Source organism: Anopheles merus, chromosome 2R (genome assembly GCF_017562075.2).
Source record: "Anopheles merus strain MAF chromosome 2R, AmerM5.1, whole genome shotgun sequence".
NCBI lineage: Eukaryota > Metazoa > Arthropoda > Insecta > Diptera > Culicidae > Anopheles > Anopheles merus.
This window is the reverse complement of record NC_054082.1, coordinates 36,371,050-36,397,392: the sequence shown is the minus strand read 5'-3', so window position 1 is coordinate 36,397,392 and position 26,343 is coordinate 36,371,050. Positions and strand designations below refer to the sequence as shown.

The following is a 26,343-nucleotide window of genomic DNA, read 5'->3' as shown; positions in this document are numbered from 1 at the left end:
GACAGCAACCTGTAATCTAGGCTCAGCGCACGATAACACACTGAACGGTGGCAATGGGCTCACCGCCAACGGCATGAGCATTAGCAGCAGCGGAAGCAGCTGCAGCACCGGAAGCACCGGAAGCACCACGAACGGAACCATGCCAACGAACGGTGGTCCGCTCAGCAATGGGACGGGGCTGAACGGTGTGGTCAGTGCTGCCCAGGTCGTCCCGAACGGTGTGGCCGGGCTGGGAACCGGAACTAATCCCTCGGCGTCGGTCCCGGGCGTTGGTTCTGAGCTGAGCACAAACGGCAGCACGCAACCATCGTCCGTCGTGTCGGAACTGCAGCATGTGACGAGCTCGCTGACGGTGAGCAACATCATACGTCGATGCTCCCCGGGGGGATGTCTCATGTAGCTCATGTGTGTGAATGTGTGCCTCTTTTCTTACAGCACCACCAACACCACCATAGTCAGCAGCAGCAGCAGCAGCAACAACAGCACTCACAGCAGCAGCAACAGCATCAGTCTCAGCACCATCAGCAGCAACAGCAACAACAGCAGCAGCAGCAGCAGCAGCAACACCAACAATCGCAGAACCAGTTCCTGTCGAACGATCCGGACATAGGCAGCCTCTTGCAACCGATGGACGTGAACATGGCGTCCGCAAATCATTTTGTGAATTGTAAGCACTTCAATGTGGGCCCACAGCTGTAGGGTAGCGTTGTGAAGCAGTCAAGGATGGGATTTATCGCATGTTTGATCACGCAACCTAATGGTAGAAAATGCATGCCTTTTTTCATTCGTGATTGTGTGAGAGAGAGTGTGTGTGAAAAATGCTGTAAAATACGAACAGGTATTTCGTTCAAAGTACCTTTAGTGCACAGCATCTCTTCAAGCATTTTCCCGCTCAGCAAAAAGGAAACAAAAGAACCAACACGTTCCAGCAGTAGCAACATTCTGACAGTAATTAATGCTGGTAAAAGTTGTACCAAAGGCCACCACGCTAAGCCCATCTGCGGCAACGTTTAGCAGCAAAGTTTGTTAGCGCTGGCTCCTTTTTTTACGCTTCATCCCCCGAGTGCCAGTAATGTATCTTTAAGCAGCTCACCATCCCTGCCCCCGTCGTAACACACGTGTAGGGGAGAGGGACTCCATGCAGGGTGTTTTTTTTTCATCGTTCATCCTCCTCGCTTTTTACCAATTAAACTTTTCCTCCCCACAGCCATACCTACGAGTGACCTGGAAGCGCAAACGTTGGCATTCGTCGAATCGGCCAATGCATTCCTGCATCCGGCATTGCGCGGCGTGAAAGCGGTTAGCTTAGGTAAGTTTTTCAACAGCACACACATACACACATACATACCCACGTTTACACACATACGGACAGTGCACTGTCGGAGGTGCAAAAAGCAGAGAAAAATAATAATAAAAACCTGCAAAGCGGCAAGTCTTTCCGGGGAGATGAAGGTGCGGACAAAATCCTGAAATTTCCCAACTGACCCTTTTCATTGTTCGGTGGTTGGTCTTTCAAGCGAACGGGGAAGTGAAGAGGTGAAGTTATCCGCTGGCGCACCGTTTAATTTTGCGCCCAGCTAAAAACACACACCGCGCCCAAGAGTGATGGTGTTTCCGTCGCCATCGTTATCTCGATTCCTATTACAATCTTCCTGGTGGGAGGGAAAACTGGGAAATAAACGCAAAACAAAACAATACAAAAAAAACTCATTCACATGTGCTCTGTTTTTCTTGTGCTTTTTCACCGCCCCTCTTCACACGCGCTGCAGCACGCAAGCGACCCCTGCTGGGTGGACCCCGGTCGACCATGAACCCCACCAAGCGCACCGTGATGACGCTGATTGCACGTGCACGCACCGCACAGGCCCTGCACGGTTCCCGGACGGCTCAACCGATCGGCGAGTAAGTTTCAAACCCGGTTCCGCGTTTCATTGCCTCCCCGCATCCAATGCAACCTTTCCCGTTCGTCCTGCCGACCTTCTTGTAAAGTTCTTCCGCTTTTGGTTTTCCTTTCCGCTTTGGTAGCTTTGTTGTTTTTCTCTTTTTTTTCTTTTTGCCTACTTCTGTTTGGTTTACATCTATTATGGTTGATTTTTCCGCACTGGACATAGCGTGATGGTGGATTTTTCGCGCACTGCTTGCAGAATTATACTGCACGACTGTGAATGTGTGCATGAGTGTTTGTACGTGTCTGTATGTATGTGTGTGTGTGCTTTATCTATTGTTTCGGGGTTTGTTTTTGCACCGCTTTCCGCTGTTCGGATTCTAGCAGAACAAAAGAGCGGGAAAAAGCCAATCCCACCGTGCACTAATTATTCACATGAGCAAATTGGAAGTGGGCTTACGGGTAGCGACCGGCTTGGTGGTCTTCGTCTGCAGCGACAGGGTAGGGGATTATGTTTTGAAAATGAAAAATTGTACACCTGTACCCAGGGAGTAGTCTTTTATTATTTCGGTTAGTTTTTCTTTTTTTGTTCGATTCACCATTTGTGTTTTGTTTAGTATTTTCTCGCTCGCGATGAGTTTGCTAGCGCGCTATAGCAATTTGCATGCGAAGGCGAAGGAAGGAAGCACATTAATTGCGCTAGCATCGCATCCTGCTTGCCTTTTGCCGTTTTACGTTCACCTGCACCACCTGATGTTAAGCCGTCCCGCCCGTCCGTGCCATCAAAGAGTCTCCACTACACTGGCCGAGCACTAACCCTCCCTCATGTGGTACTACCATCCTCTCTACGCAGACCGATACAGGTGATCACTTCGCCGCTAATTCTACAACCGCCGTTGGATTTGCTGCAGCCCAATGCAGGCGCGGGCATGGCCAAAGAAAACATTCTGCAAGGCGCATAAACTGCGCAGGCGGCCGACACTCACACCGCTGACAAGGCATCAAAGCAAAGGTGTGTGCGCGTAAGTGTGTGTGTGTGTTGTGAGTGTTGTTTGAGTGTTTAAAAACAATCGTGTGAGTGTGTCGTGTTTCTTCAATTATTAAGCACCTAGTTGCACGAGATCTTGAACGGGTGTTTACGTTTGTGTTGCATTTCAATGTTCAATGAAAATTTACGTTATTTTTAGACTAGTTGTGAAGTGTCTAAAATTGAATGGATTTGGGCCTCCCCAAACAATCAACAGCCATACCCGTTGCCCGAAAGCTTTTACCTGAGGATGATTTTCCATCACCAAAACAGTCGAAATCTTTTTATTTCATTGTACCTTTTCAGGAAAAGGTAAGTTCAAGCCGTAGTGATGCATTGGACGTGACGTTCATGTTCAATTTGAGATCTAATAAACGGTCTAAATTAAAATTGAATGCCATTGACTAATTCATTCTCATGAGATTTTTTTATACAAAAAGGAAAATAAGAATGAAAAAGCTGTTGCTTGTTATTTAAAAAATATTTCTAGCAACTTAAGCGTTCCGTAAATACAGAAAATCCTATTGAGGTACAGTTGTCATTCTTCACTGCAATGTGAATACCGCTTGGATCATTAAATAAAAATCTTCAGTTTGCTCTCCAAATGCATAGATTAGCAAGTTTTATCAAAGTAGATGATACTGAAAAAGGTTTAAATTTCGTTAACAGAATTCGCTTGTGATAAAATTATTTTAATGAGCAATACGACCGAAGCCAATAGATTTGTGCTCAATAAGCACTCAAAATAATCTTAACGGTCTCATTTGATGTTGAAAGTGTATTAAATATATCAACTGCAAATTGCACATCGCTTGCATTATTTTGAAAGATTGATGGTAAAGATAGAAATAAATCATACACTTATAATTCAAGTTATAAATTTCATTCCTCCTTGCGAAAAATCAAACATTTAGTAGAGGGTTAACAATGTTCCAATATACAACATCTGATATCAGTTCTTTTATTTTTTGTATCGAAAGAAATGGTTCATGAACAATACGTTAAACATTCTTTCAAACAAATAAAATCTCATCCCAGCCTAATCCCGTAAATAAAATATTGTCTGCCATATGGTGCGAGTGTATTCTTATCTGTTACCAGTGACGTTTACGTTGAATGACACGAAAAAAAAACATCATCTCGTTTTACAACAGTCAGCAACGTATGCATACCAACAAATCAATTGCTCGACGTATGAATTTTCAAGACAGTCACGTGGCACTGCAGACAGATGAGCTCTTTTAGAGCTGACAAATCAGAAGCGCACGTGCTGTGCTTGACGTTGCGTCAGGTTTCATGTATGTGCAGGAATGCTTCAAACCGATCGATTGAAGCCGTTGGGTAGAACGAGCGTACACAATTTCGTAACGAGTGTGATTTAAACTTCTATTCAATTTGTTACGCATTTGGTAATATTGAGATTTGTTCGAAGTGTTCTAGATTTGCCTTAACAAACCTAAGATCTTGGCTATTGAAGGACGACATCTAAATCAATAGTTTTAAAATGTATGTGTGTATGTGAATGTGTATGTAATTGTGTTTGCGTGTATTTGTTTTGTGCAATTATTTGCTATTATTTTAAGTTGTTTCTCATTGAATTAAAAAAACACATTTTCTTTTTTAAGACATTTTCAACGCATATTATATCTTCTCTCTCGCTCTATTGTTCTTTCTTTACTTCACAGTTTCTACTAATCATTGTCCTAGTCACAATGCCACTGGCATCATTAAAACACAGCAACACACCCAGGAATACCACAAACCATTGCCACCATCCAGGAATACATGTACCAGATCGACGACACAGCGGTTTCACATTGCGAATACACAAATTACATGAAATAACAAAGCCGTAAGTAAATTACTATATTTAAACGAAGGAATCCAAAACCAGACTGCACAAAGACGCAACAGAAAGCGAGTTAAACGGCTATTATGTTAAGTTTTCAAAGTGACATTATATCATGCAATATCAGTTGACCAAGAACATTCAACGTGTGAAAAAGATTTGAGACAACCAATGAATGCACATCGGCAACCCTCCCTAAACTCAATGCACACACTGTAGCGAGTTCACTACTGATTGAAACAACGAGAACCAAAAGCAAGCATAGCAACTAAGCTTTACTGAACGATATGATGATGATGATGTCCCAGGAATGTAAATTTTAAACATATTAACACACACAGCATTGCATGGATGCCGCTTTCCTCACTGGATACGTCTCGAGTGATACACATATATTTATACATTTTGTTGTACATATTGTTCGTTACAATGATAAAGTTATCGCTCCCCCCATACTACCAGCTCGTTGAACACGTTTTGTATGACTTAGAACAAGTTTTGTATGACATATTTTAAACACTTAACATGGATTTGCATTTAAACGAATAAAACATAAAGCATGCGCCAGTTCGGCATTGATGGCAAAGTTTTATGAAAATAAAAGAAGGATCGAAGTAAATAATTTTTAATGATGTAGTAGCAAAACACTAGAGGCTAGCAAATTAATGGCCGTCATCGTACAAACAAAACATATTCAAATAATTTTTGTAATACAAGTCTAGCTAATTTATCGATCGCAATCATATTTATTGAGTGCTATTCTATTCTATTCATTTTCAAAATACATGAAAATTGGAGTTTGGATTACATTAATAAACTTTTTTCTGTTCTCAATTAACGTTACACTATTGACAGGGAGACCCCACCTATCCCACCCATATACAGAACAATGTCTATTTTGTCTAACTTTGTTAAAGATTAATAAATAGCTATTTTTCAAATAGAACATACTATCCAAATAAATTACCGAATTACTACTAATAAATCGTTTTGATTACTTTTACCAAAACTTCAAATCAACTTTTTATTTTTCGAATAAATTACCTATTTGATAAAACAAACAAATCTGATGAAAAATATAATAATATGAGTATTTTTAAAGTTATGTCAAATATTAGGTTACTAACATTTAATAAGGTGCTCCACGTATCATCTTAAAATGTGTTTGAAAAATAGATTTGTTTTAAATCATTATTTTACAGTAAGTATAGAGTTTCAAACAAAAATATTAGTTTCGTTACTAATTTTACGAGTTAAAGAAGTTTTATTTATCTTTCTTACAATTCACACCCCCGTACACTGTCGGTTTATCGATAAGGTCAAGTTAGTATTTACAATAACAACAACAAAACACATGAATGCCAAGACCTGTAACAAAAATAATTGATCACGTAACTCGCTTTGCAAAAAAAATAACAACAAAAAACAAAACATCTTAACAACCTGTGCCATTAATTAACACAAACACTCTAAACAACAAAACAAAAATTGAATCACTAGAAAGCTTGCATAATTGACACCCGTTTGAACGACACCTTATAAAGAACACTAAAATAAAAATGAAAATAACTTTAACTGAAATGTCCCTCTAAAACATATGTGTATATTTGTGTGTGTGTGTTATCGATGGAACTGTCGTAGTAGTAAACTAACTAAAAAAACGCAACCAAATTACATGCATGCCTGTCGTTTAAAATCTGTCTCGAATAAATTCAGCTCTGGTGAAGTTAAAACTGTGTAGCATATAGGCAAGAGTAACATTTCTGCCCTCCGTGGCTAGCTAATTAAGTGAATGCGTAGTTTAATTGAAAACATGCAAACATGTGTCGTGCGATTAAATTTTAAAACACTACCTTGGCGGGCAGTTTACAGTAACAAACTACTAAATAAATCTCTCAATGTCGCAACAATAAACCAAAGAACAAGTTAAATTATTGAACCTCATGATGATTATAACACGCCGGAAGGAAAAGGGTCATAGATAATGGTCATGACTTGCAGTATGGTACCAAAGCATAGTCAGCTGAACGAAGCGTAACATAGGGCCATACTTAAATGGGAAGGCCCAAAAACCAGGACAAACGCACCGGTAAATCGTAACAACCAACACTAAACGACGCATCTAAATGCTAAATAACTCAACATTTCCGATCGCAAACTTTAAACTAGTCGCGTAAATATTTAAATTTAAATGTCAATTATCGTTAAGCAAACCATACAAACCTGTGTCCTGTAAACATCACTCTATGCAACGATTTGCACGCGTGCGGAGTAATTTAAAATAATAAAAAAAAGCAACATACACTTAACCAAATGACCACAGCGTACGGGAAAGGGCAAAACAGATCTAGTGGATGCACTTTTAATACCTTGACATGCACAGTTAAATTGAAATTTTAGCCTCCAGCTCTAATGCAGGTTAAAATGCAGCACCAGAACAAACAAAAGCGGTATAAATAAAACATAAGTTGATCTTGCTTAACACAGAAAACCGGCCCACAAGGCAAAGCTAAGATAGCGAACCACACGATAAACTAGAACAACTCTTCATATGTATGTTTGTGTATGTGTACGTGTACGTGTAAGTGTACTACATGTAAGCATTAATAAACAAAGCAACATCCATTGCGACGACGCAGGTCTGGGTGCTGTGTAAAACGGTAACGAGAAAGGCGCATAAAACAAAAGCTCCAGAACACTTCATTAAAATGTCCTATTTGGTGCAACAATGAGATCACAGTTTTGCTAAACGGTTTGAGATGACGATGATTAAAGAAACAATACACACAGCCAAAGCCCGGTTCCAGATGGGACCGCACACTGTACCACGATGCTTCCCCACAGGTGTTTTCCATCGGATACAAAATGTCGATACAAGTTTTGGAGCGTTTTATAGTGGGAAATGAGCGAGAATGGTAGAATTTCGTGTGTGGAAAGCATTCGAACAGCGTGAGGAAATTCAACGGTGAATCCAGTTTTAATTTAGTTTTAAAAGAATCACACAATTACACCGCTGAGTTTCGAAATCGAATAAAAGAAAGTCACGTATTCCCATCCCAAACTGCTTGTGATGGAGAAGCGGAACAGTTGAAACCGTGCATCGGTACATGATGTGATGGGAAGCAGTCAAGACGAAAAGAGAGGAAAGGACGAGAAACGCGCGCAAAAACAAATGTAAGCTTAAACCAATAATTACGACGGAAGTGAGTTTTCCCAAAATAAATGAAGCACTTTCGAATGAGACCAGTAAGCAGCAACAGTACACCCGGTCGTGGGCCTTTTCTTTCTTCATGTGTGAAACACCCCATTTCGTTTCGTAGCATCCGAAAGTTGTTGATTTTCCTTCATTTTCCGCGATGCTGTAGCTCACGCGTTTCCCCGGCATCCTTGTTGAGTTTGATTTATGTGAGAAAATTTATTAAATAAACACGACCGCATTGTGTGACAAATTCCATCGAATTAGCTTAAGCGATGCACGTCTTCCGATGGATTTTACACACAAACGGGCGGGTACCGAAAACGAACAGGCTGCAAGAAAAAGATGCGTTCGGTGAATTAATTAGAGCTTCCTCGTGCTCCATCCTTTCTGTCCACGGCGCACATCTCTCCAGTGTGGATGAGTTAGTCAAATAACATTACCATCCTATGGCCTACCCGATCCATCGGTACGCGTGTATTCAATCAAAGCGATTGGCGCGCGCGCACACACTCGCTACTACACAGCATACTGCTGCGTCTGTGCACAGACACGTGCAAACAGCGAGGCAAAATGAGGGCCGTAATTCCCACCAGATCCACGCCGCAGGGCGTTCAACAGAAGTCGCCCTACACACAATCTTACCAACAAAGCAAATGAATGAAATTAAATTCATTGCTCACGCTTCCGCACACGGTCAAACCGTACAGACAGGGCATCCAGGGGCCTGTTCTCCCGTTGCCCGGCCACCCAGCACCCGGAAGCACTTTCCGTCGGAGTGGTACGCTTCCATTTTAAACCATTTTCTCAATACCACGAAACGTGCCTGGAGCACGTTACAGCGTTTGTCACGCTTGTTGTTTCAACATTTATGCATTTCCATTTGAAAAATTGCAAAACATTATACCGAGCTTCACGAGCACTCGCGTGTGCTGGCTGGCAGCGAATGTGTAATTTTTAATTCATTATAAATGAGGGGAACGGAACGAGAGTCTAGTGGGTGAAACTTTTGCAGCTTCGCTTCACCGTCCCGGAAGTGAAAGTGAAGTGGCGCAAGGAGTGGGACTCTCTTCTGAAGCATACGAAGCAGCGAAGGTTTGGCAGAGACGCGCGCACACATTTGACGGTCGCTGATGGATGGCTTCCAACGTTTCACCCGAGATGAATGCATATCATATTTGTTTGCAAATAAAATCCGTCTCCGAAAAAGACGGATTTTTTTTCAAATTTTTCCTGCTAAAGGGACACGGAGTACTTGAAGCGCGGGACTCACGCGCGAATGTTACGCGAGAGCGAATGGCAGAAGGAGGCGCAGAAAACAGGTAGAGGAAACGGTTGCCGAGAATCCTTTGAGGATTGAAGCTCATCGTTAGGAGCAGGCACACAGCGGAACGGAAATTGAGTTAACAGTCTTGGGCACATTAAAACAAAGTGCCCTCTTCGCACCGTCACTGCTTTCCTGCTCTGCCCTGGCGACACGCAGGGAAGGATGTGTTTTCCCAAACCACATCAACCCATACACTCACACACATAGACTCACGTACACCCTCCGCTACATGGAGTAGGTTTGGCCGACGGTGCTCTGCAACGAAAGCGCCGTCATCACTCGCCATCGTCACCGGAGCGCTTGTCGAGTTTTGTTTACATTTTCATAACCTCATTTGAATAATTGTCAAATGCAATGCTCGACTGCCCTCATCAGAACCATCGCCGACCAATGTGGAATATGGCACGGAGGCTGGGCGCCCACGGTCGCCATCAAACCACACTAGCTCGCTCAGCTAAAGTGGGCGATGGTGGTGATGGTGAAAGCTTGTAGCGCTTGCCAACGAAAGTCAAATGCAGCCACGAACGTGAAACCGGACGGAAAAGGTCAACTTGGTCTGCGTCTGCTGACCGTTTGTTTGCTCATTTGCGCCCATGGCCGAAGCGTTCGATTGGAACAATCCTTAAGATTATGTTGGTTATTCTCAAAACGCTGTCAAGATTCGATTGGTTAGAGTAAAGTACATCGCTAGAGATATGGTCTTTTTTTAGATACGTGCTACAGTTGTTACTACACGGCAAACAATTTAAATGTTGGTTGACCAATTCCAAGGAAAAAAATTATTCTCTTATATTAATCATTCAATTACCAGAGAGAACACGATTAGTAAACTTCGCCCTTTCACTGTGGCGTTCATTGCTAATGGAGAAGAAGCCATTTTTAAGAATATAAGAAACAATATCGCAGTTTTTGATAGAGTAACTAACAGCTTTTACAACTCCGTCTTTCTCATCATTGGGCCGTTTTCTGTTTGAGGCCAACAAGCTGAATATTTCAGCCTGCCAGTGGAACAATATTCATCATCCAGACCGTACCTGCGACAAATCGGTGTATGTTTACATTTTTTGCAGGCTGAAAATATGAGGCCAATCATGCGTGTTGATTTGTATGCAGTGTTGACAAGAATCGCTTAGCCTTAAACTCCATACAAATTAACTGGCTAGTATCGTAAAATCCACCATTATTATTGATCATTATTAATTATCGGGTAAGGTAAGTATATTTAATGACGTATAAGTCAGACACCTCATATTTTCACATATTATCGGACTGTGGGGTGCGCTGGACAGTTCCTAAGACCAATTATCCGAAGAAAAAATCTTCACAGATCTTTGAGGACACTTCAGCACTGTCCGTATGGCAAGTTAAAAGCAGTTTTCTCGGTCATCTAGAGGTTCTGATAAGTTTCTTGGCTCTTTTTTCCCGAAAGAGTGTCCTTTATGTGACATTGAAAATTACTATAGGATTCCAAGTGAGAGAAAATCAGTACATCAATCTATATTTTGCAAAGATGCAGTAGCATTAGTTACTCGCCTGATGATTTGCTTTTTCGCATGATTTAGTGATTTTAAAAGTAAAACGGGTAAACGGGAATATAAGCTCCACTAACATTCTCAGGCTTTCGATTAAGCTTATAAAAATGTGAGATACTTGTAATAAGATAAAACTACACAAATATCAAATGCATTATTAGCTGATTATTTCATACGATCCATCCATAGTAGCCTCTTTTTCACCAATACAAACCTCTTTTTATGTCGGTATGCGAAACATCCAACGTTTGCATCATTCGAACACGATGTGCAAATGAGGTGCAAATTCGCAAACTGCAACACAACACTGAGAAGCGCATGAGCGCGATAGCAACACGTGCAAACAAGTGCACACAGTGATCGATGCATGCCGTTGATGAATCATCGTGGTGGTGGCATCTCTGTTCCCACAAACTAGCGGATATCATTCACACGCCAGCTGGTGTTGATTTTCCAAATGTTTGGATTGAATTATGTTTATTCAGCCACGATGCCACACTCCAAATAAACGTTAAGTTGTTTAGCTTGATTGGAAAATTAGTAACCCACGTGCATGATGCCATATCGTTAAATCAAGGATGTGTAACTACAGCTGTCTCGACCGTCACGCAAACCATCACTCACGCGCATTTATCGCACAAGTTCGACCGACGAGAGTGCAAGTGTGCGAAACACGGTACCCCCGTGCGAGGCAGTGGGCATCGATTTATTTTTCCCATGAAAATTATGATAATTTTACAATCACTTCATTTCCAATGACCCCGGATACAGCGTAGACGAATGCGCGAGGTCACTGCCTGCACTGGCCGAGCGTGGGAAAACGAAACCCCCGCTCCCAGTGTGCTGGATCATATCAATCAATGGCAGTGAAATCGTTTATAAATATGACTAGCCTAAATGCAACGCTTAGTTACACTTCACCGTGCACGAATCACCGCATCCAGCGGACCACACAGACGGGAGAAATGAAAACGCGCACCGAAACCTCATTCACGGCGCCGCGGCTCGGGCTTGGCTGGTGCGCGCTAGTGGCGCTTTCGGCGGTTGCCTTGGTAATTGCACCGATCGGTGTTTGCAGTGCTGCAGCCAGCCCGGACGCTAGCGATTACTGTGATCCGGCGCTGTGCAAACCGAACCATGCACACATCGGGTGTAATGCTACCGGCCAGTTTGGCGAGATGTGTCCCGCCCAGACGACGCAGCTCGTGCCGATGGAGCAACCGCTGAAAGACCTCATCCTGAAGCTGCACAATGGATTGCGCAGCGAGCTGGCGGGTGGCAAGATGGACGGGTTTGCCGCAGCGGAAAGGATGGCCGTGCTGGTAAGTGTGCTGGGCAGCGGGGAAAGGGGGAATGTGTGCTTGTGGCCGGATGTGTTTGTATTGTTTCGGAAATAGTGTTTGGTTTGTTCTGGTTTTGAAGCGGTCGGCTAAAACTAACGAAATGTACGATATGAAAGAGTTTACTGGGCCGAATTGTTGATGGTTGTGGAAACAGAATTTAGTCACAAGCTTTGATAAACTGTGTTAGCAAACACGACACACCAGAACGGTGGGGGTGTTACTTTTTTATCAAACTAGTGGAGTCCATCAGACGTTTAATTCAGTTTTATTCATGCAAAATATACGAGCATTTTGCATTTCACACTCATGTTTGGCAATTGCTCGCTAATCACCTTTCAATAGACCTGATACTAATTGATCTTTGCAACCTGTATTCCTAGAAGTATTTGCAATCATAGCCCGTCTCATAAATGGTCACATGCAATCGTCATTTCATTGATCGAACGTCGAATCGCCAGTTTCAAGAATTCACCCCAATTAACCTTTTCGCCGGGAAACAGCCATTTTAAACAACGCTCTGAAAAGCGAACCAAAACAAGGGGGTGGTTTCGTTTTTAAATTGACCCCAGTCACCCCTCAGGGCTCGTTGAAGCCACCGGCCATTTCCATTCGCTGGTTGGGGGAGGGGACAACTGAAGGGGTTTTTCACATGGCCCCGCGGCCGGTGTCAAGTCAAATGCAATTTACCGCACCATGTCCATCAACGACCCGTGCCCGATGGTGGATGACACTTTTCAAATCACTTTTTCATCTGGTGTGCGGGTACTGTCCACGCCTCGGGCAGGAAGTAGGGCTAGGACCTTTATACCAACGTTTTTTTTTCATTTCCATGGCATCTCTTTCCTCTCTTCCACTGCGCGCCCAACTTTACATCACCGGGCGGGTTTGTGTAACCAATGCCATTGATTGATGCCATTCAGGAGTGGGACGACGAGCTGGCGAGCCTGGCCGAGCATAACGCTCGTACGTGCCAGTACCTGCACGACGAGTGTCGCAGCACCGAGCGGTACCGGAACGCGGGCCAGAACATTGGCCGGAAGTCGCAGGCGGGCAATGTCACCATCGACCTCGAGCGGGCCATCACCGATCTCACCAACAAGTGGTGGCAGGAGTACGTCGAATCCAATCAGACCGTCATGGATGACTATCGGGCCGTCGGTGAAGGGTAAGTGTGTATTTGTGTGATTGTGTGTGAGCGTGTGTGTTGGTTTAAAACCGTGCTTGCAGGCGCGTACGGTACGGTTTGGGCCTCCTGTCTCCTCTGCTCTACTGTACGGCTATTTCTTTGGGGTGCATTTTCAACCCCCTCCTTTCAGGGTGGATGTTGGACATTTCGCGCAGATGGCCAGTGACCGCGTGACAAAGGTTGGCTGCGGAGCGACGAGCTACTACCACGAAGCGAGAAAACGGTCCTACGTGTACTACGTTTGCAACTACTCGCACAGCAACGAGCACGGCCAGCCGGTCTACCGGAAGGGCACGCAGTGTGCCCAGTGCGCCGAGACCAAATGCAGCCCGACCTTCCCGGGGCTGTGCGAGGGCATCGGTGACGTGATCGATAAGGAGCTGTACCCGGCTGCCAGCGCGTCCTAGGGCGACGGCGACATGACGGACGGCTTAATAAAAAGTGACACTATTTATTCCGACACGATCCGAGCAAAAAGCGACCAAATGCAGGACATGCACGTGATTGTGTAGCGCTGCCCCAAGAGCGGGCGGCGGTTGAAGATGGTTCGTTTGTTTGTTCTTTTATTCGTCCATTCGTTGCCATTCGTTTCCAATTGCGGGCTCTGCCCAGGCCCTCTGTCTCGGGGGCATTTCGTTCAAACTTCTCTTCAAAACACCGAAACAGATCGCGCACGTCAGAACCAGATGGACCAAAACTTTTGTGACGTCTTGTCTATCGAGTTTGTGCGTGTTTGCGTGTGTGGGTGTGTGTGTGTGTGTGTTGCCTTTTTTCGTGACTCTCCTAGGCACGAATCAATTGTCCTACCACCGTTAGCTACGCCTGACTGCCGACCGGGGACAGGTGGGGGAAAACAAAACACAAACATTCAAACTAGATTCCAGCCATCGTTCCCGGAAGCGGTGCAAAGTTAACCGCAGCGATAAACATGATCGGACTAATTAATGATTGTTTACCAAACAGCGAAAGGTAGGATGGATAGTTTTGATTCCAAGTTTCGATTGCCTCAGGGTACAACAGAAAAACGGCTTGATTGTCTTATCAGTGCTTTTCGACGGGGCTTTGTGCGGTACCAGGGTGGGAGAGGAATCGATGGTAGCTGTGGTATCCCCTTCCACCGCAGCCGAGTGACGAACAAAAGTGGGTAAGTTGAGATGTCAGAGATGTCACAAACAGTAACCGATTGGGTAGAGAGGGTATAGTGACGGAATTTGATAGTATCTGGATTGTCTGGGGTAGAGCAAAACTGAAACGCTTACACAGGTCTAGCTATGATAGGACAATAATCAATTACCATTAGCAATCATTTTACAAACGCTGATTGCTCTCGGTTAATTAAACTGATACATTTGTTTTATGTAAACACACGACGCATTAATGCTATTTCGACTTTTGAATACCTTTAAGACAGTTTAGTGAGACAATGTTTCAAATGTTTTCTTCTATATCGGTTTTTTCGACACATCTGGTGTATCGATTCGAACAGAAAGTTATTTATGCAGTTAAAGCTTTTCAGCACAGCTCGAATCGATTTAAAAAAAATTGTCTGCAATGTATGCTTTATGTCCCAGGAATAAGTAAATATTGCAAATTTAACCCAATCTCTTCAAAATGCGCTAAAAATATTCGTCAATTTTAAGTAACAATTAATTGACCTTAACAAATTAAGTCGCAATTCCCTGTTATCCTTTTGTCAATGAACTATAAACCATTGCTTGGTCGGTTCGGTAAATTGAAGAGCAAAAAGTGCGAACCACCACCGAAGCACCAATGCACCGATGAAATGCATCCTCTTTAAAAGGTATTAGTCCTTTGGCAGTGAAGGTATCGCGAAGCCGACAAAGCAAGCACCTACACAGGAATGGATCCGAAAGAAAGTTGACACGATTTATGTTTGCAATTTTCCATTTGATATTTTATTCATGCCATACAACCGGTAGCGGTAGGAAGTGTAAGGAGGGCCCTTTTTCCCGTCCTTACACTCTGATGCAAAAGAAAATCTACAAGAAATCGACCTCCGATACTTGAACAAAGTTTTGCAACAAATACAGCAGAAAGGAAGAAAACATGCTCAAAAAAAAGAAGGAAATAGAAGAGCACAACCAAAGCCACGCCACTGGAAAGCGAATTACCGGTCGAATAACACATATCGTTCAGTCCATGGTCGGAAAAGAGCAATCGGTTGAACCGAACGTCAACGTTGGTTTTCGTTTTGTGTTTTCTCGGTTCAGTGGCCGTCGATTGTGGGTTGTGATGATTTTGCTCTGCTTGCTTCTTGTTCATTCAGCCCCCCTTCCCCCCCCCCCATCTCTTCCCCACTCTCCTCCAACATGCCGGGCAAGAATGTGCAACTAGTTGCAATAGAGGCACGGCGCTATCGATACTCGTTGCCGATCGATGCAATTCGATTGCAACTCGGACGGTGTTCGATCTATTCGACTCGTCGTCGTCGTCGTTACATTTGCGAACCGGTGAGTGTACCGGAACATTGGTATGCATTTCGATACGATCTGCGAAACCGGACCACACAAACCCCAATCAACGTTTCCCTCTGCTTTGCCTTCCCTCAGCCACCGAAGGAAAGTAATGATACGGACACGGCTGTGCGCATTGGTGTCCACATCACGTCGCACGACGTAGCGCTGCAACGCGGTTGCAAAAATCAATAGCTTCCAGCGTGAAACTTTTGACTCGTCCGTTCTGCCGTCTTTCCTCGTCCTCGTTTGGTAACAAGTTTCCTTACGCTGGTTGCCTCCCACGACAAGACGACGGCGCAAAGAACCGATGACCCGTTTCTTCGAACCACAATCGATCGTTTTGCCGGCGGATGGAGTGTAACCGTTTACTTCATTTTTCAATTCCAGCTCGCTCTTTCCACCTAATTGCCTATCAATCAATCCCGCAGCCATTGGTAAGCGTGGTGCTGCTGGTGGCACTGCGTTTTACAACCCTCCAGTAGGGCGGATAACATTGTGGGACGATCTACGAAACGAGGCGTATTATATGTGTTCGCCCGGTCGTGGTGCAGAAGCAAGTGTAATAAAGGTAACATCAGATGCAAAGTTATTACACTGTCCTGAAGATGCTGCACCGGAATGTAAAATGAAGCCCGTTTACACCGTGCTTGGTAGCTGGGCAAGCAGATTCGCTACAATGTGTTGAAGTGCATCGCGCCAACTGGAGCGTAACACGGTGCGCGGTGGCCATGCGGGAAGAGGTGAAGGTGTGTTCGTATTGCAATGCAGAGCATTCGGCGAAATTGGAAATAAATTGTACCGTCGATTGGACTGATGTTTTTCCCAATAAAAGACGTCACTTAAGCGTAATGAACTTACCCATAAACCGTTTTACATATTGATGATCAGATCTTGCATTGTACCCTGCCATCATTGAAATGTATGAAAAGGAATTATTTTTTAAGGTTCTTCTATTGAACAGTTCTTTTCCTGCTGTAGTTACTGTTCTACGCTCACTAGAAATTTGCGCCTACAATCATTATTTTTTTCACACTCGTCAAAACCTGGACTTGCGAGCTAAAAATTTATAGCTGCACTTACCTTACTCTAAACCCTCTCTTGCTAATGAACTTGCCAAAGATTCATGCCCAAATTACGGATTTATGTGCTCATTATTATGTTCAGTCCGTACCTCCCTCTGGAATTGGGTCGGGCGTGCGGTATGCATTATGTTCCGGACCAGCGCTCGACACAGTGTCTGGCAAAGTTAATTGAAGCAATAAATAAGGACATGAGTGCGAACATGAAAGTATTCAATTTTAAGAACCACTCATTCAACCGTTCGTTCCTGTGCGAGTCTAGAGGAAAGCGAGAGTAAATACCATCGTTCTAAGCGTAAGGATCCATAAGGATCGACCATCATAAGGATCACAAGGATCCACCATCGACCGCCATAAATTGAATGCATCTCCAGAAAGTCAACCCTTCCGTTAATTTATGATTCAAAATGGAATATGAAGCAATTTACGTAAAATTTAATAAAAGCAAGCACAAGTGGGCTGAAGAATATTTACACATTTTAGTGGATTTTATTTTGATTACCTAATAACTTACAAAGAACCTTATATGCGACGTATGATAAATCTATTTCCTATTTCTCAAATATTTGCAATTATTTGCCCATAAATTACATGCAAACATTTTTCTCATTTAAAATCTCAGAAGAGTCTATTCCAGAAGCTTTTATCTGAACACTTTCAAATATCTGTTCCATCACCAATGGCTCATCACCAACTCATATGCCCAACCGACTGAACGATGCAGTTTCCCGTGTCAGTAGAAACTGCAATGCATTAAAAAGCAAAACCCAAAGCAAACTCCTTTTTCATTCATTTTGAAGCGCTATTCTTTGCAACCTTTTTCGACTACTATTTGCTCTGTGCATTCCGTGTCCCGAGAGCTGAATGCACAATGAGACGCCATTGCAGTTACTGCCACAGCAGCTCTCTGGTTTGTAGTCGAGGACTACTTTTTCTGATAACCACCACTCATGTGAAACATCATAATTTAAACTTTCCGACAGGCATTAATCCTCCCGAGAAGCTTGGCTTAATTACGCTGCCTGAACGTTTGCTCGACCCGGAGCGTCCTCTTGCTAGACCGCACTAAATCCTGTTGAATGGCTAATTAGAGGAGTCTGTGTGCCGTAGTAGGTGGGCAAGTGGGGTTAAGATCGATGCTTCCGGGCAGGTGGACGTCGTATCGAGACGGTTGGTAAGACATCTCATCTAACCGGAGATTTGCGGTTTCATGTGTGAGCGGGATCACAGTGTCTCTTGGCCTCACAGTTGGGACACGTGTAGAATTATGCTATATGCTCAATGCGCCACACTGCAATATGAAACACTCAAGAGCATTTTGGTGAACTTCTATTTCAGATGTACAATCCGTTTGAAAGAGTTGAAAAAGATAGCGAATGAAATACAATGAACAATGGATTTTTGGCAGCTAGGGATTAAATGGATGATTTTTTTTTTAACATTTCCATTCATAGCAGTTCCCTTTCAGTTTTTGTAGAGATTGAAATCCTATTCTGTTATAATTTGAGTTGCTTTTAGACTCATAAATTTTATATGGTACAGATTAACAATACATAGTGCAAAGTTGTAGTTAATTTTTATATTCTTTAGATTATTATCAAACATTTTCTTACTATAGTTGAGGCGCGGAAGAAACAGAATACTTTAGCGGCAAATAAGTTTACTGAATATTGGTTACATATGGAAATATGGTTAACTTCCATTTAACAAATCACAATATTAGTTTAGTAGGATTGATGTTTTAAATAACCATATGGAAATCCAAGAATCTTGTCATTTCATCTGTGTTTACATAATTTTAAATAACGCGTCGGAGCTTCTAATCAAATTTCTTCACCTCACAGGTAAATTGATTTCCATAAAAAGTATTTGATTTCGTAAATGCACCAAGCACTCCACTAGACAAACTCAATATCGTCAATTTGTATCAGTTATCGAAATAGATAATCCTCACCGAATCGTTTCCATGAAACAGCGACCTGTTCCATCGACGCTACGCACACAGAACATAAATGAAGCTATTCACTAAATCCTTTAATTGAAAGCCCTTTCTTTGCCCCAGCATCATCAAGCACAGTAAAAGTTTCCCGAAAATATAAAGTTTTCCCACACCATCGAGAAAAATCCAGCGACACAAATACGGCTTACCACATGTACAAATTTGAATGGAGGTTTGGAAAAGATTTTTTCCCTCGCTATGAGCCCAAACCGTCTCTATCTTGCATAAGCATTCTTCGAAAAAAAATACCCCTCCCCACACAGCGCATGGGTGTGCGTCGCAGTCCGGAAAGCTTTCACCCCATCAACCCATCAGCCTTAGCAGGCACATCCCGTACGCACACGCTTTAAAACCACTCACGATCGGTCCTATGGCAACGGCAACAGCGTATTGTTATTGCCCGCCCGAGTGTTTCGAGCAACCCGTAACGATGCTGCGCCCGATCAGGACAATGGGAAACGGTGTCAAAGTTCCGTGGGCAAGTCGTTTGCCTTGTGTGCCGAGAAGGAGCGCTTTCTCCGCCCCAAAACCCCTGGGCAAACACGAACCCTTTGCCCTACACTATGTTGTTATAATTTGAAAATCAGCTACATGACACCCGAACTCAAAAGCCACTGCCACCAAACCACGCCACCGAACCACTCCGAAGCCCCAATTGTGCCTCACCGTACAACCTCGACCTGGCCGTACCGCCCACCCGGACCATTGTACAATTGTTTGGGAAGCCATTTTTTATGACGCTCTTTTCGCAAACGCGCGCATCGTTCCCTCCATGGTGCCATCTTGGTTGGCACTACGCGTGTGGCTGTGTGTGGATGGAATATGAGCTGGGTAAAGGAAAATGTAAACTACCCACCCACTTAACAGCTGTGTTAATTCGTAAGAGGACACGATTAAGACATTACTAGCAGTGTGGGCCGCTGCGGAAAATTACGTCGCGATGAAGCTTCAATAAATTCCTTCCGGCTGCCCTGCCCTGTCACTTCCCAGCCCAGCGCGCAGCATTTGTGCTTCCCCGGGTGATGGTTTCCCCGGGCACAACGGTACGGCACTGATTATGGTCACACAGTGAAAACGAGAAAGACTGCGTTGTTGGTAAACAGACAAATAAGCTTTAGTCGCTGTCTACCCTGCCGAAAACGAACGAACCTAATAGCAAAGGTCGTCGTCGTCGTCGTCGTCGTCGTCAGCGGAAACAATTCAATTCAGGGTAAACGATGGTGATGAGCATAATAGGGGGAAAATCGTATCATTATAAGGATAATTACTAAATTAGTTCATATCGAGCGGATATGGAGAAGAGATAGCTGATTACGGTTTCGTGGTTGCCACGGTTCGAATTATAATTGGTGGCATATTTCCCTGCGCATGGTGGACGTTTGGAGTTCTTTTACAACTATTAAGTTTTCATATATTTAGAAAATTAAACATGGAAAAAGCGTACCAAGGACCGAAGGAGCTTCTGTTATAAATACCAAAAAAATATCAGTTGTTGGAAATCAACAAAACTACCCTTTTTTAAAGAAATCACATTTCCATGCCGCTTTAAACCGGCAACTAGTGGTGTTTACTACACTTTAACGTACCCTTTAATGCTTCGTTACAATGAACGTAACACATGGGAAGAGTAACGCTTGCAAAGGTATCGTGCCAACCGGTGGTAAAGGAAGTGGTTTAATGTTTCACCAGGGACTATTTAATTTTTCATTCGATTCCACAACTTTGCACGCTGCTCCTGTTACATCCCCGTTGATTCGGAAGAGCGCACACGAGGGATAATGAAATGATTTAAAGTGTGAAACCTTCCACGTGCTTACACTTAGAAATGTGCAGTGTGCTAATGTGTGATTCGCGTCGTGGCGTGCATCCATTAATAAGTTCCCGTGATTGTAATTCATTCCTGCACTTGCTCAGTTGCTTTATTCGCCGGTAACGTTTGAACTACAGCACAACAAACCGCATTCTATGCGTTGTGTGTGTATTTTTGATCTTTTATTTTTCATTTTATTTTCACTACGGAAACTCCTCCATCTATAACGACATTATCGTGCCTTGTATCACACCACAAACGATCGAAAACACACTCAAGCAGCGTGCCGCTCTCCTCAAGTGCCACCTGGGTGTGGTGCACTCGATGTCGATGCGATTGCAGTTTTTTTCCAATATTTGTTAGCAGCAACGATAGACTCAAAGAGTTTTCCCTTTTGTGCAACTGTTTAGAACGACTGAACGGAGCTGTTGCTGCTGCTGCGCTTGCTGAATGCGACCGACTGTCCGCAATGGCAACCGCATTTCCCCTATATCCTTACAGCAACCATCTTCCGACCAGTTGCCAGTTGTTGCTTCACCGTTTGCCGGTAGTACCCACTTCAAACGGGCCCTTCTGTCAAGTGCGTTGGGCTCATCTTCCGGCGCCACTGTTACGACACACCGGTTTTGAGAATCTTTCTCTTAACCGACTCTTGGTGAACGGGGTTTCACTGCACTGCGTGCTCATCCCGAGGTTGACTTTAAGCGCACGGCATGTTTTCCGCTCGAAGTGTGCGAGTACCCGGTTTAGCCGGCTGGAAAGGTTTTTATTGTTTTCAGCAAACCATAAAGCTGAAAATTCATCCCACCCGGGCGTGATGACGAGGCACAATGTTTTGCGGGTGTTGTGCTTGCGCGCGAGACGCAGAATCCGTCACGCCAACACAACTGTCAGCCAGGGCATGGGTAAAAAGGTTAGGCCAGAACAGACAGGCCGAGACCATACGCTGGGAAACTGGGAGTAGACGGTGCCATTTTGGTGCGGAGGGTGCCATTTTGGCTAGAAGGCAATACGGAGCCCGACCCGAGTGAAGCGCGCGTGATAAGGAAGCAGTTAACGCGGCACAAAAGAACAGCCGGAAGTTTATGATGAGCAATACACTTCACAAGACGCCGTCAACTAGATGGGACCGCGCAGATGGGACGGTAGTAGTGAGTGAGGTTTGCACACACACACACACACACACACACACACACACACACACACACACACACACACACACACACACACACACACACACACACACACACACACACACACACACACACACACACACACACACAAAACGAAGGCAACGAGTTAATCGTGCGCCAAATTCGAACCGGCGACAGCGACCGCCGTATGTAAGCCGTGCACCAAAAATTCGGCTTTTCTGCAAGTAAACCCGGTTTACGGTGGTCGGGTATGGCTTGACATAATGGTTGGCTTTAAAGTCACATAAAATTTGTTACGCGCACCAGAAACGGCACACCATTTATATGGCGGTTGAGCAATCGTGGCGTGTTGAATAGTTGTTCTTATCTCTTTGGCGATGGGAACAAAGCGATGGATCCCAATAGAGCTGTCTACTTAGGCGTAGTTGGCGGAAAAATTGCATGTACGATAAGAGTAAGACGATGCGACATTCGCTTGATAGCGTTGTTGTGCAATCCAAAATCATAACTTTAACATTAACGTTTCCTTCGCACAAACAAAAAATCGCATCCATACCGAATCGATTCGATTTCCTACCAAATCTGTTCCAGTTTTGTTTGCGACTCTTTCCTCTTCTTTCTTCAAATCCCTGACTCTCGGTCCACCAAATGCCTATTGATTTGTATCGCAAGTGTATTAGATAGGAAGCAACGCTACCATCACAACCCAAAAGCGATCCACTACTACTTCGGAATGCAATCAAGCGGTAAATTTCAATCATCCTTTACAGTAATGCTGCTGCCCCAGTTACCGCATAGCGCCAGGACAACGCAGGCAGAAAGGCAGGCTAGCCGTTCAGCACACACTAAGGCATGCAAAAAAAAAAAAAAAAACTCATACACACGCACGGCACGGAGAAATAGGACTATCTTTGCGACTGAAAATAAGGACATGGCTTTTTTATACTTGGGACAACCTTTCTTGCACTCATCCATGGCAAACCAAATGGAAAGCAGGGAAGGCGAACGAACGAAACGGTGAATCAAAATCTAGTTCCATCCAGCAGGAGTATGCTTTGCGCGGTGACCATGCGGGGAAAGGAAGGAAAACGCAAGCCGACGTACCTTAGGTGATGCGTTGCTATTCATTTCCTAGCGACCAATTTTCCAAAATCTGATCGGACCCAAACGTTCCATGGAACCATGGCAATGTCCAATTCGTTCGATTGGGTTGTTTGCTTGGATGATTAAATCACAATCAGTGCAAGGGGTGTGGGTGGAGGATAAACATTCAAATGATGCCCGTCGGTGGCAAAAGCATTCCATTTTTTCCTCTAGTTTGAATTATCTCACCGCTTCCTAAAATAGCCAGCAATTGCAACGTTATCTCTTGTGCGTTAGCGTTCAAAAAGTGCCAAGTGGAATAAAGTCAAAGTAATTCAAATACTGAAACCACCACCCACTGCAGTGTAACAGTGGTGGGTGCTTGATACGCGCACCCACACTATTGCTTCGAGACATAATTTACTTCCCCAACTCTAAAGGGAAACCCTAAACCCCACGACTCGGCGCTAGGCGACAAGGTTATCCGGGCAAAAGCGGCCCTGTAAGTGCTACCTACCATAGGCCGTCCTGACCCTGCCCGTACCCAACAAACCGGCATGTTGTTTCCCCAGGTCCCCCACCCCCGCCCCTTTAACTGTTTTGCCGCGGGCGTAAAATAGGGCCAGACGACGCCGACGCCTAATTTTCACATCCTTAAGAACGGAGCCGGGTTTGGCACCTACTTACATTTTCACGCCCGTCACTTCCTTATGGGGTGGAGATTGGCGGGCGAAAATATGCGAAAAACTTACACCTCGCTACCCGCGCGAGCCGCATGCTTCGCTGCCGGCGTTGGGCTGGATAACGCTAGTTGTTCGCACACCAACGCTACCACCTGCTCCAGGGAAAGCGTCCTGTTACTTGAAAGCGCGTCCATGCTTTGTAGTTTGTGTTTCTCTCTCTCTTTCACTTTCACTCTCTCTCTCTCTCTCTCCCTCTCTTTCTCTCCCTCTCTCTTTCTCTGTGGAAAGATGTGAACAATGTTTGGCAGTGAGTGGCAGCCTTTTTTTCGTGCTTGCCGTGCTTTTGTACGTGCTGTACAAATGTGTCACTATGCCGCTTCGCTTCAATGAACCGGAACAAGTTGGGTGCTACGCGTCGCGGTACAACTCGGATGGGAAAAATATCCTTTCCTTTCATTTTTGGCGTGTTTGCGTTCCGTTTTTTCCTCCTTTTTTAGCACATTTTGTGCATTTTCACCCTGCAAAAAAACGGAGTAGCTCTATATTTCTGTCCCTCTCCGTCTTTGTTCGTCGGAAAACTTTTCAGCACGCTTGTTACATTCACACAAATCGCATGCTTAACTATGGTTTGAAGTGCACCCGGTATAGCCTACACCGAAAGGATTGGTTAACGTGCCAGCTCTTTCGTTACATTGCTATCGGGCTTTTCTTACCGCTCGCCAAAATTCAAGGAATTGCGTTTTGGCTTGCATATATTTGGTGGATTCCAGACGCGTTGTGCACTATTTAAATTACTAAAACATGCCAACCAGACACGGAACCATACGTATTATCCCCCGGGTCAATCGTGGTTTTGCCGAAGCATTATGCAGATTCACTCTGGGTTCTGGAGCTTGGAGGAGAATGCTTGCTTTTAGCTATTTTTCCCCCGACATTCCCTGTTCTGTGGTTCTAAATTTGTTCTTTTTTATTGACCCCCCCCACACACTGGAAACTGCTGAGATCATCCGCTTGAGGAGATGTACTATATACATATCGGTCGCCTCACCAAATGATCTAATGGACCGTGTTCATCGTACTGATGTCGGTGGCTAGTCTGGTTTGGTAAACGTGACCGTACACAGTTGGCAAAGTGAGCGTGAACGAGAGATCGATCGAAGCACGACGAACAGGACAGCTGGCAAGGGCGAACAAGCAAACAGTCGGTGGAAATGGATTATTCATGTAAAGGCATTATACGCCAGCAAAACCGTAAGCCTCCATGTGAATAGTTGCAAACGATAAGGCGAAGGCGAGGATAATTTATCGGACCACGCCGGACAAGACCGATGGTGTCGGTAGTGTTTTAAAGCCAGTCCAAACAGAAAACTGCAATGGTGTGCACTATTTGTCTCTTTAATTCGCTGATGGAGTAGAGAGCTATTTGATTGTCAGCTGTTTTCTTTTTCCAATCTGTTTGTTGAGGTATAGACGCCAAATAGTACGACTTAATAGCATGCCCGTTGTGGTTTCAAGCCTCATATGAACCGGCTTCCCGTAGGAAGGACTGAAGACATGATTGCGTATGCCATAACACCAAATAAGAAAGATTGTGAAGTAAACCGAGAAAAAACATAAAGAACATGAAATTAATAGCAAATATTTATCCAAATTTCTCAGAATCAGTAGAGCAAATTGGAAAGCTTCGAGGTCTTGTTAGATATTACTCCACCGAAGCCGTATCGCTCTTCAAACTCCATCAACCGCCCTCATCGTAACCCATGCTTACGATTGTTGATTGGTTTGGCGATGCTAATCACGTATATCACACATACGTAGAAGCCGCAGAAACATGAAACGGTTCAGTGGCGATTACAAAGCTTCACGCAACGCGGATTGCGTTTGTCCGTTAATCGACTGTACCGTGTTCGGGGCATATAAGTAATCACCAGTAACAACCACCAGATGAACTGCTTAGACCGAAGAGTTAACTCCCTCAACCCACACACACACACACTACCTGGCCGGTATGGTACACATGGTCGCAATTGGGTTGTGTGAGTGGAAGAATTACGTTACGGACACGTTTTCCCTTTCACCTGCAGCACCACCGCTGGACTGATCGGCGGTTTGTGGTAATGCGTTTTATGATTTATGTGCGTTTTAGCTGCACATGGGAGCCTGGAGGAAGCTTCCCGCACACCATTCTTCCTTACTGTGCGCACAAGCGCTCGAGTTTTCCAGCTCACCCACGTGTGCCGTGAATCCAGTTTTCTACCGCATGGCGCCACAACGACACCTCTCACCCGATAACCGCCCGCGCACACACACGTAACTGGCACGAAAAACAATTATTATCTTCTCGAGCAATAAATTGTAGCCCTTCCTGCACTCTCCCCCCTTTCTTTTCCCCTCATCCTCCGGGGTGGTTCATTCAATCGCTCTCACTTTTCTTTTACGATCGATGGTGAGACAGCTAGAGCTTAGACATTCGTAACACCTGCTTCTAGCAATCTTTTCTACTTGCTTCTACTAGCAAGCAGTCGGTTGGGTGAGCATTTTACCAAGAAACTAACGGAAATGAAAGATATCGAGTCCATTTAGCACGAATCAATGAAGATATAGTGGTGTGTAGCCGAGTCCGTTGCTACCATGCTGGAATGATTTATCAAATACACAAATCCAATTCGAGCAGCTTCCCCTAAATGCTGCCAATCGACTTCGAGGTGCCGGG

At 44.3% G+C, this 26,343-nt stretch overlaps 2 protein-coding genes across 2 annotated transcripts in view; both read left to right on the top strand.

Annotated features, from left to right (window-relative positions):
* The window catches only part of LOC121588949 (KH domain-containing, RNA-binding, signal transduction-associated protein 2-like), a 28,217-nt gene extending 20,194 nt beyond the window's left edge, over window positions 1-8,023 (top strand). The window contains exons 7-12 of the mRNA XM_041907418.1: window positions 6-352; window positions 436-667; window positions 1,208-1,309; window positions 1,770-1,902; window positions 2,739-2,897; window positions 4,598-8,023. Coding sequence (XP_041763352.1) covers window positions 6-352; window positions 436-667; window positions 1,208-1,309; window positions 1,770-1,902; window positions 2,739-2,847 — 923 coding nt within the window. The 3' untranslated portion in view covers window positions 2,848-2,897; window positions 4,598-8,023. The remainder of the gene's footprint in view (window positions 1-5; window positions 353-435; window positions 668-1,207; window positions 1,310-1,769; window positions 1,903-2,738; window positions 2,898-4,597) is intronic.
* A 3,709-nt stretch (window positions 8,024-11,732) lies between these two features.
* LOC121589031 (antigen 5 like allergen Cul n 1-like) lies at window positions 11,733-13,880 on the top strand. The gene is made up of 3 exons (XM_041907595.1): window positions 11,733-12,138; window positions 13,080-13,324; window positions 13,476-13,880. The coding sequence occupies exons 1-3, from the start codon at window positions 11,782-11,784 to the stop codon at window positions 13,750-13,752; spliced, it is 879 nt and encodes a 292-aa protein (XP_041763529.1). The 5' UTR covers window positions 11,733-11,781; the 3' UTR covers window positions 13,753-13,880.
* Window positions 13,881-26,343: the final 12,463 nt, after the last annotated feature.